The following is an 11,438-nucleotide window of genomic DNA, read 5'->3' as shown; positions in this document are numbered from 1 at the left end:
TGATTTTATAAACTCTACGTCTACCCCCTTCGACAATCCTTATTTAACGGTATTTGACCTAAATGCACCCAAATTGCAAATAAATTTTAGAATCTCAATTTCTAAACCCCTAAAATTACAAATATATTTATTTTTTTTATATTTAGCCTTAAAAAATAGTAAAAATAAACTCTTAAAACTTGAAAAAAATAACTATTTTTTAGTATATTTATTATTATTTTTTAGACTAAATATAAGAAAAATGAATATATTTGTAATTTTAGGGGTTTAAAAATTGAGATTCTAAAAATTTATTCGCAGTGTGGACGCATTTAGGTCAAATAAAGTTAAATAAAAACCTCCGAGGGGGCTAGACGCAGAGTTTATAAAACCACGAGAGAGTTTGACGTAATTTTAAAAGTATAGGGAATTTGATTCAATTTTATGAAACCACTATTAGATTTTGTACAGTTTAGCCAATTTTATAAAATATTTATTTTTTTAGAGGATGGCCGAATTAATGTAATAAAGAAACATATGACCTTAGCTCGATTGAATTTGTCACATAGGAATTTTTTTTTTTTTTTTTTTCCAGTGTAATTCAACTCATTTTATATAGCCATATTATTACCATATCATTAAAATTATTTATATTTTACAGAACAATGAATTTTTCAAATTACATTAGTTTAAATTCTATTATTTTATAATATTGACTTTAAAATGTTGCTTTCAATATCTCACAATATGTATAACATATTTAGGACCACCAACAAGCAACCACTTGATGTAATTAATCAAAAGAAATAAAAAGTTTGGTGACCAAACTTTAATTTCCTCAAGTTTTTCATCTTTGATAATGTCAAGTCAATATTTTTTATTCACTTTCAAACTCGGAGCTACGGATGATAATAATAATAATAATAATAATAATAATAATAATAATAATAATAATAATAATAATAAAATAATAAAAATGGTTTTAAATTTGCATTTAATATTAAAGGATTTTATTAAATATATATATATATGTAATGTTCTTGTTTGTAGGTTTGGACCTGTGTGGGCTAAAGTATCAGTCCAAGCCTACCTCTATTCTAGGCCCATAAAGTCAAGTGTTTTTATTTTATTTATTTTTTTATTATTAGTATTTTGCAACGAATAAAAAATGATAAAGACAGCTTCGCAGCTAGCTAGAGACGAGGGGAACAAATTAACTTAAAATAAATTTTTTTATTATTTTTTGTCTCAATATAACCAAAATTCATCATTTTTTGTTTTAATATAACCAAAACTCATCATTTTTGGTCTCAATATAAATTTTTTATCAATTTTAGTCCCAATATAACCAAAATTTATCATTTTTTGTCCCAATATAATCAAACATTATCTTTTTTTTGTTCCACCATCAATAAACCGACGAAAAATACTGACATGGACTTACAAAATTGTGCAATTTCTTTAAATATAAATATAAGGTTTGATTTCTTTTCACGTCAACATTTTCGGTCGGTTTGTTGACGGTGGGACAAAAAAAATAAGGTTTGATTATATTGAGACAAAAAATGATGAGTTTTGGTTATATTGAGACTAAAATTGATAAAAAAAAAAAAAATTATATTTGAACATAAAATGATAAATTTTGGTTATACTAGGACAAAAATGATAAGTTTTGGTTATATTTGAACCAAAATTAATAAAAATTTTATATTTGGACCAAAACTAATGAATTTTAGTTATATTATAACTAAAAAAATTTAACCTCAAATATTTATTTAATCTCAAAAGATATAATATCTAATTTTTTAAAAAAATCAAAACTTGTAAAATTTCTATCTAAACGATATCTAATTAATTATTTTGAAACAATGAGGACATCAAAACTAAATACATGGATTAAATAAATAATGAATAAGACTTATGGTAATGTATATGTATGTATATCTTATTCCTATCTTCTCACGTAACGTCCAAAAGCGTAAAAAGGGGCAAAGAATGTTGCATGTCTTGTAAAGCCCACAAATATTATTTAATTTTCTCATCATCAATCTTGTCCACAAATTAAATCTAAAATAAAAATAAAAAATAAAAATAAATTGAAGGGCCTCAGCTCAATTTATTGAGTATTGATCATTCATTGAGGGCCCTCTTTAATTTGTCACAATTAATTCAAATCTAAGTTTGGATCTTGATCCATCCCCTATTCATTTATTCAGCCACTTTCAATCAAAGACACCCATGGTCCATTGTACTTGGTTTGTCCCACTACAATAGTCTTATTTACTATTTTTATCCATTTTAAAACAACAGTCTCATTTTCATCATAAATAATTATATCATTATAAAACTATCTTTACTTTTTTATTATTATTACACGGTTGCCACTATTTTTAACACTAATACACTTGTAAGGGCAAAAAAGTCTTTTACTCGTACTTTTTACCCACTACCAATATAATACTCCATCCGTCCCATGACAAAGTATTCATTTTTCCATTTTAGTCTGTCTCATAACAAAGTATCTATTTCCTCTTTTAGTAACTGTACTATCTACCTAATATTACAAATATTCTTACACCTTACAATATATTACACAAATTTCATTACCTTCATATCACACGTACTAATAAGGTTATTTTAGTCATTTCTACTTTATTTCTACTATATTTCAATATAATACTAATATTTCTAAAATTAAGTGCAAAAAGCAAATGGATATTTACTTATGGGACGGAAGGAGTCTCAATATTCTTTAAATCTCGTGTCAAACATAACCTAGACTATAGTTCTGAAATGGAGGAAGTATTTCATTCCCCATACTTACATGTGTGTATATATATGCAAAAATTGTGGGTGTTTAATTATGATTACGACGGTTAGAGTGCTGACTTTGTCAAGTCAATTAGCAAATTAATTTTAAATAATCGGCATCCAACCACAGGATAGACAACACAATACTGTGGTGTATAAAAATTTATACTGTGAAATTTATATATTGTATTGTTTTATATATATTTTTATTTATTGCGCTGAAAATCAATAGTATATTGTCGTGTACGTTGTATTATCATGTATTATTAGAATATGTGTTGTATTTTGTATTATTAGGCAATATATATATACTTTATGTATTTGTACTAACTAGGTCAAATCAGTACGAAGACCGGAACAAACTATAATGGACGCAATTTTATTGGTCATGGGTATATTTATTTTGGTTGAGCTAGCGACATGTAACGATGATTAGAGCTAATCAATATATAGTGCTCCCTCCGTTTTAATATAATAGTATTATTTATAATTTTTGTCCATCTTAAAATAATACTTTTATTTTTATAAATAACCATATCACCATAAAACTATCCCTACTTTTTTATTATTATTAAACAATTGCCACTACTTTTTACACTAATATATTCACAATGGCAAAAAAATCATTTATCCTTACTTTTAATCGACTACCAATATAATATCAATATTCCTTAAATTCTGTGTCCAACATAATAAGACTATCACTACAAAAAAATAGTATATTTGTAACGGAATTCCGTTCCTAAAATTTATGTAGCTAACGTAATTTCATTTCTAATTCCGTCTCTAATATCATTAGTAACGGAAAAAAATGAATTTAGTAACCAAAAAACCTCATTACAAAATTGATAATTTCTTGTAGTGTATATACTTTTGGGACGGATAAAGTAATGGATTATATAATATATATAATGATTGATCTGAATACAATGTGCATGCTAATATAATACATATGATCTGAATACAATGTGCATGCTAATATAATACATATACTCTTTCCGTCCCATTAGCGTTTATTTTGAGTCAACAATTAATTTTCACGGTGTATTTCATCCGTCTATTATATTTGGATTAACTTTCCATTCAAGTTTATCAATTATATTTGCACTTATTTGGGGGTGTTTATTTTGTGAAAATAATTTGAAATATATATATATATTTATGCGAAGTATATGAATTTTTTTAAAAAAAAATATGTAAAAATAAAATAAAAAAGAACAAACCTATTTTAGTATATAACAATAAATTTGTCACTATCATTATATTACAGATATACTATTAATTAGATATATATGTACTTAATGTTTCAATATATTACTACATAATCATTTTTACTTTTAAAACTTAAAATATTAATTTTTTAATCTCTATATTCAAGAGTAACAAGTGCATACCTAGCAGATAGAGAGACTTATAATATGTTTGGGGATATATTAGTAAAAATGATTAATAAATACTTGTCTTTTTTTGTATACTCCAAATCTAAAATTCTTATTATTTGGACTTCATGTTTTTCAAAAAATAAAATAAAAAAAATAAAAATATCTCTCTATATATTATTTTAATATCAGATTTAAACAATTTTTTTTAAAAATAATACATCAACAACAGAAACACACCCTAAAAATTTAATTGAGCGACAATATGATTGTGAACACATAGGAAGGATTTGTCACACCATCATATTTAAAGGGCATTTTTTATTATCTTTAATAAATTATATTTTATCTGGTAAAAATTATGATATTAAAAGCAATTACCTAAAAGTAGTATACATATCTAAGATATTATAAGCAACCATGTGTCAAACAATCGAAATAAATATGCAAGAAAAACAAGCAAAATAATTTAATTATTCATATAACTTTTTAAGAAAAGAAAAGAAAATTTAATTATTATTAAAAAAAAAAAAAAAAGAAAAATGGTCCATGTCCAGACAGACATGCGAAAGTATTTGTACGAATAAGATTGGATGAATTATTTATTTAATTTTGTTGGATATCTGTTCCTCTCATATGAATAAATAGTATGTCCACGTGGACAATTACTATTGGCCGAGGACCAGATCGTAGCCCCACAATGAGCTTCATTCACTTATCCTGTCAAAGTGGGGCCCAGCTAACGTGCATGTGCGTGACGTGGCGTCCGGACAGCCAAAGATTTCCTGTTCGAGGTTGTTAGCCACACAATAAAATGCTGTATTTATAATCACCACTCTCACATCAGTCCGTATCTAAGGAGCTAGTGTTCGTTGAATTGAAATTTTTTTGAAAATAATAATTTTATTTGCCTTCGTAATAAAATTTTAAAAATAATAGTATTACATTAAAAATGAATATAAAATAGATAAAAATAAAATATTCTTATAAATAAATTTATGTAAAAAATAATAATAATTTTAAATTGACATAATTATTTATAAAAATAAAATTATTATCTTAATAAATAATTGAAAATATCTTTTATATTTATTGAGGATATAATTCTAAAACCCTGAATTATGGTAACTCTTAATTGGATTAATTAAAAAGTACTTAATTAATATTTGAGATTGCATGTTCAGCACGGTATAATTCTAAAAAATATACTATAATTTACTGATATTTAAATTAATTATTAATTGCATCAACATTATATATATGGTATTTTATATATTATTCAATAAAATTTTAACACATATAAATAAATATATGTATACATACGAGATTTATAAGATACTAGATTTTCTTCGAATATTGTAATGTAAAATTTGAGTTTCCACCCAATAAATTAGAAAGATGTATGATTTTCTCTCTTTATTATGTGTGTGGATAGACACATATATCTATTTATTTTTAATTATTAATTGTATTTCTATTCTCGAATTTTTAAAATTTATAATTTCTTCATCCCTTAAATATGTATTTATTTGTTTTTTATTCGTCGTTGAAGATATATTAATATTATACTGATATGTAGTAGGATTAATATAAAAATAACAAAAATAACCTCATTAGTACAGTGTAATATAAAACTAATGACATTTGTGTAATATATTGTAAGTTATAGGAGTATTTGTAATGTTAGGTAGATAATACAATTATTAAAAATGAAAATTGATACTTTGTTATTGTGAGACGGATCGAAATAAAAAAATAATTAGCTCCTTGAGAGAGGGAAGAGAAAGTATTTAAAATAATTGCCAATTTCCAGCTCACATGCCAAATTGATTGCATTGTTGGTGGCATTTTCTGGCAGTTAAGGGATGCACCCAATAATTAGGACATTTTATGGGTATTCTCGTCATTTTAGTATAAACATAACTTTCCCTTCTTACCCTCCACATTCTCCCAGGTGATCAAACTTCCCGCAAGGGGCATAACAGACATTTCCATCTGAAAACTACCCTCCAGTTAGGGATACAGTTCGAAACAGACGTAAATGTCATACAATAATCATAACTTCAAATCCTGTTCCCCCAGAAAGTGATCTGTAAGTATGGAGAAAAAGCAACTTATTATTTATCCATCCACACTTTCCATATCTTATATATATAGATAGTCATGCATTGAAGAATTGAAGCTCAGAATTAATTAATCGTCCACACTCGTGGATCGTCTCTTTCAGTTTGCCCATTTTCTTCCTTACAGAACTTATAATTAGATCGAGAATGGCTGACAGGCTGTCCCTCGCAATGGAGAGAACTGGTCAGTGGTACGTAGCAATCATCTATCTCTAATTATTTTTACAATCTTAATTTAATTAGGGTTTTTCTTTTTTTGATTAACTGATTTCGGAATTGGAATTGCTTTATAATTCATTTTAGGGTTTTTTCTCAAGAAATCCCAACTGACGTCATAGTTGTAGTTGGAGAAGCCAGCTTTTCTCTTCACAAGGTACTTGAATTTTATAAATAATAAATAAATAAATTTATTAATTAATGGTGATATTATTCATATACAGTTTATGCTGGTGGGAAAGAGCAATCTCATAAGGAAAATGATTTTGGAATCGAACAAAGAAGGCGGCGAGGAGGCATTAATTACGAGAATGGATTTGTCGGAGATTCCGGGGGGGCCGGAGATATTCGAGAAGGCGGCCAAGTTCTGTTACGGCGTGAATTTTGAGATAACGGTGCATAACGTGGCGGCGCTGATGTGCGCGGCGGAGTACCTGGAGATGACGGACAAAAACCTCGCCGTTAGGAGTGAGGATTTCCTGTCCCAAGTTGCCCTGACGAGCCTCTCCGGCGCTCTGGTGGTCTTAAAATCCTGCCAGGATCTCCTCCCCATCGCCGCCAATATCGGGATTGTCCAGCGATGTGCAGAAATCGCCAGCGCTAAGGTATATATATATATACACATACTACAAATTCATTTTTAATTTTAGGAATTTTTTGCCTATCATTTTTTACTGTATCTATATATATATTTATAATATTTTATTTAATTTTTGAAAAATACGTATGATAAATTAATTTTGTTTATTTAACATGTTATGTTTAAAAATTATATTTCATTCAAAATTACGAATGATCTATAATTTTTACTATGACTAAAACACATTAATTTTGTAAGAATATATACTTTGCATGCATGGGCATAATTGTTTGTGTGGTTCAAACTCTGACCTTTTTAAGTCTTGTCTTCCACATTTGGTTGTGGATATTATGATGTGATTTGACCAGATCATGCACATAATCATTATATATATTTACATATAATATAATATATATCGAATTATAATATAACATAAGTTGAATTATAATATAGTATATATTGTATTACAAATATATTAAAATATGTATAAATATATGTTGATTATTCTTATAATATATGCCATCCTGTCAGATCAGCACTATGCTGACTTGACCGGATCAACCGCTGATCTATGTCCTAGTGTAATTAGTTTTTCTTTTACATGTTGGTCTTTTATAACTAGCTTATCTGATCAGACTTAATTTACAAACTATTAAATTCAATTAGAGTTTACCCAAAGCACACATACATAATCATTAAAAAATATGATCATTAAAACGACAACAAGTGAGATATAAAACTATATATAATCATATTGAATTTAGTTAAATAACTAAAATGATAAAATAATCTGTTACTATGTCCAAAATATATATATATAGTAACGTCTTCTTGTAATATAGGCTTGTGTGGAGGCCAATTTTCCAAGCCGATCGCCGCCGAACTGGTGGACGGAGGAGCTGACGATCCTCGACATCGATTTCTTCGCAAAGATCATAACATCGATGAAATCGAGGGGCGCAAAAGGCCTCACTCTAGCGAGCGCGATCATAACATACACTGAGAGGTCGCTTCGCGATCTCTCGCACGATCACTATGCGAGCAACCTTAAACTAGCCGACTCCGACATCCGATCACAACAGCGGGAGCTCGTCGAGTCCATCGTGGCATTGCTGCCACCGGACAAGACCGTCTTCCCGATAAACTTCCTATGTAGCCTCCTAAAGACATCGATATTCCTCAAAACCGACATCCGGTGCAAGAACGAGTTGGAGAAGAGGGTGTCCGTGATCTTAGAGCACGTCACCGTCGATGATCTTCTTGTCTTGTCGTTCACCCCAGATGGATCGAGGCTGTTCGATCTCGAGAGCGTGAGGAGGATCATCTCGGGATTCGTCGAGAGAGAAAAAAGTGTGGGAGTGTTTAACGCAGGTCAGTTTAGGGAGGCGTGTTCAACAGCCATGCAAAGAGTCGGGAAGACCGTCGACGCCTACCTTGGCGAGATCGCCACTTACGGCGAGCTTAGCATTTCCAAGTTCAACGGGATCGCTAACTTGGTCCCGAAGGCTGCCCGGAAAGTCGACGACGATCTTTACCGGGCTATCGACATTTACTTGAAGGTCAGTATCAGTAAGATTTTAATTAAAGTTTGACAATTTTCAATAAAAATATATTTATTTAGTTGACTTACAAAATTGAAGATATGGGTTCTGTTTAGATAGAAATTTTGGAAGAATTTGAAAATAGTAAAAGATTAAGTATATGAAGTGATGTTTTCAAAGGTAAAATAAGTTTAATAGAGAAAATTGCAAAAGATATCTTTCATATATCCCTTGGGATCCTTTGTTCCAAACATAAGCTATATCCCCATACACTATGGATATACACATGTGTGTATGTATTATACATATATTAATACATAAACACGTGTGTATATATATACATTATGTGTGTGGAGATAGGGGATAGGATGTGTTAATGGGATAGAGGATAGGATGTGTTAATGGGATAGAGGATTCGGTATGCTTTCATGTATATTTCATTATCATTTTTTTCTTGTATTTATTTATCTGGTAAAATATATCCTACATGTTTGTAAAAATCGTTATTTCTGTCATTTGACCGCATGTAATGTTCACACCATGCGCAATCACCCGCTGCTATGCGCGATCAAAGGATAAAAATAACAACTTTTATAAACATTTGAGATATATTTCGCCAATAAAATAAATAAAAGACAAAAGTAATAATATAGTATACATGAGAGATATTTTTAACAATTTTTCCAAGTTTAATACAGTCTTTTCTGAAAAGTGTCAGAAACTTTTGAAAGTACGTATACAAATAAAGTCATAACTTTTTCTGGAGATCTATAACAAACTCGGTGCGTGCGGCGACACAGGCGCACCCAAATCTCGACGAGATCGAGCGAGAGAAGGTGTGTAGCGCGATGGATCCGCTCAAACTATCGTACGAAGCTCGATTGCACGCTTCACAAAACAAGCGCCTCCCGGTGCAAATTGTCCTCCACGCCCTCTACTACGACCAACTCAAATTAAGAAGCGGCGGGGACGAGCACAAGACTCCCGACGCCGCGATGACGAGGAACCAACTCCAAGCCGATGTGTCCCTCGCCAAGGAGAACGAGGAGCTAAGAACCGAGCTTCTGAAAATGAAAATGTACATCGAAGACATGCACAAAGGCCACGCCGGAGGAGGGGCGTCGTCGACCGCCAAAGGGACCGGCGGCGGCGCCAAAAAGCACAATACGTTTTTCTCGTCGATGTCGAAGACACTCGGAAAGCTCAACCCATTCAAGCACGGCGGAGGCGGCGCCTCCAAGGACACCTCGAATATCGAGGACGGTGTGTCGGAGATCGCCGCCAAGCCGAGGCGGCGGAGGTTCTCCATTTCTTGATCGGAAAAGATCATTGTTAACTCCTCAAACTAAGCTACATTGCTATGGTGTCTATCTTTTTATTGTTGTTTTGGTGTGAGTTTATTGATGTTTGATATGTGTGTGTGTGTTTTTAACGTTTCAATTGAGTTTGTTTATTTAGTATCTATAGTTTGTAATATGTTTATTATTGGTTTTGGAAAGTTATGTAAAGGTTATTGGGAATTTTGATTTTCGTCGGAGGATGTGTTTACTTGTGCGATTTTATTTTCGGTTTTACTATTTTAATTTTTTTTAAAAGAAAATATCAAATCAAATACCTATTTTTTATTTATTATATTACACTAAAATTAATTTTTATGATATATTTTTATTTTGGGTAAAATTTATTTAAATAAATTATTCTTAACAAATATAAATCAACTTAATTAATTATATACTATTATCTAGGATCATTCAAAACCCTTTAGTTTTATCTCTTCACAAAAATAAATATTTTTTATATATATTTAAATTTTTCTTTCTTTTATAAAATTAGTTTATGTTAACTACTCCCTCCGTCGATAAACTATTGTATAATTTTCTTATTTGGGACGTCCAACAACTATTGTCCTATTTCTTTTTTTAAATACAAATTTTACATTTTTACCCTTCATTCATCTATTACTTTTAATCTCTACTATACAATTAAGGACAAATTTGTCAATTCATGACAAAAAGACAATCCCCTAAGAAACCGTACAAATATACTTTAGGATATTAAAAATTGGACGGAGGGAGTATAATTAAATAAACAGTATTTTTTAAAAACATTTATTGTAATATTATATAAAATTTTATTCTTTATAAATTAATTTTTAATTCACTATTATTAACTAATTAAATATCAATATCATGGTATGCGAAAGGAAGTAATTTATATATATTAGTATATATTAAAATAGTTTTAAAAATAATGTTCGACTAGAACTCAAACGATACATATAAAAACAAGCAGTTTATTTATATATATATATATTTATTTATTTATTTGTACTAAAATCAATAATAACATAGACCAGCTGTAGTAAAATTTTAAATGAGCACAAACTATGTATGTATATATATATATATATAAGAATTGAAGGCATTCCAAGAATTTAGGAACTCTTTCGGACAATTATCCATAGAGTATACCAATTTTCATACAAACCTCATATTGATTCAAAGGTGGACAACAAATCAAATGTCCCTCCAATTTCCATTTTTCCTCCCAACACCACCTTCTCCCGCCGCCGCCGCCGCCGCCTCTCCGCCATGCCGGGACCGTCACCCAACGGCCCCCTCACCCGCCAAGATTCCTTCGACGCTGAGTCCCAAACCCCCGCGTCCCGTTTAGCCACGTCGTGCTTCGCGTGGTTCCTCCTCCTCCTCGGCTTCCTCCTCCTCGTCTTCTTCCTCGTCGCCGGAATTTACTACGCCTTCCTCCAGGCAAATCTTCCAGCGGCGCGCCTCCACCGTCTCGACATAAATAA

The 11,438-nt window shown here is 30.3% G+C and overlaps 1 protein-coding gene across 2 annotated transcripts; it reads left to right on the top strand.

The window, feature by feature from the left end:
- Positions 1-6,315: 6,315 nt before the first annotated feature.
- Positions 6,316-10,159, top strand: LOC127259423 (root phototropism protein 2-like). Of its 2 annotated transcripts, none has more exons than XM_051286754.1 (5): positions 6,316-6,483; positions 6,596-6,665; positions 6,733-7,113; positions 7,931-8,647; positions 9,430-10,159. In XM_051286754.1, the coding sequence occupies exons 1-5, from the start codon at positions 6,440-6,442 to the stop codon at positions 9,943-9,945; spliced, it is 1,728 nt and encodes a 575-aa protein (XP_051142711.1). In that variant the 5' UTR covers positions 6,316-6,439; the 3' UTR covers positions 9,946-10,159. The 2 variants fall into 2 exon arrangements, with proteins under 2 accessions (XP_051142711.1, XP_051142712.1); XM_051286755.1 differs by having other exon boundaries at positions 6,335-6,476.
- The last annotated feature ends 1,279 nt before the right edge of the window (positions 10,160-11,438 follow it).

The sequence above is a fragment of the Andrographis paniculata genome, unplaced genomic scaffold (assembly GCF_009805555.1).
Source record: "Andrographis paniculata isolate CXL003 unplaced genomic scaffold, ASM980555v1 Contig60END, whole genome shotgun sequence".
Lineage (NCBI taxonomy): Eukaryota > Viridiplantae > Streptophyta > Magnoliopsida > Lamiales > Acanthaceae > Andrographis > Andrographis paniculata.
This window is presented reverse-complemented; position numbering and strand designations above follow the sequence as displayed.

What these genes read in the sequence shown, in the direction of transcription:
- LOC127259423 (XM_051286754.1), top strand. Translation starts at nt 6,440, where the DNA reads ATGGCTGACAGGCTGTCCCTCGCAATGGAGAGAACTGGTCAGTG. An exon ending in ATGGAGAGAACTGGTCAGTG is followed by an intron (nt 6,484 to 6,595) that starts GTACGTAGCAAT and finishes AATTCATTTTAG; the next exon opens with GGTTTTTTCTCAAGAAATCC. An exon ending in CCAGCTTTTCTCTTCACAAG is followed by an intron (nt 6,666 to 6,732) that starts GTACTTGAATTT and finishes ATTCATATACAG; the next exon opens with TTTATGCTGGTGGGAAAGAG.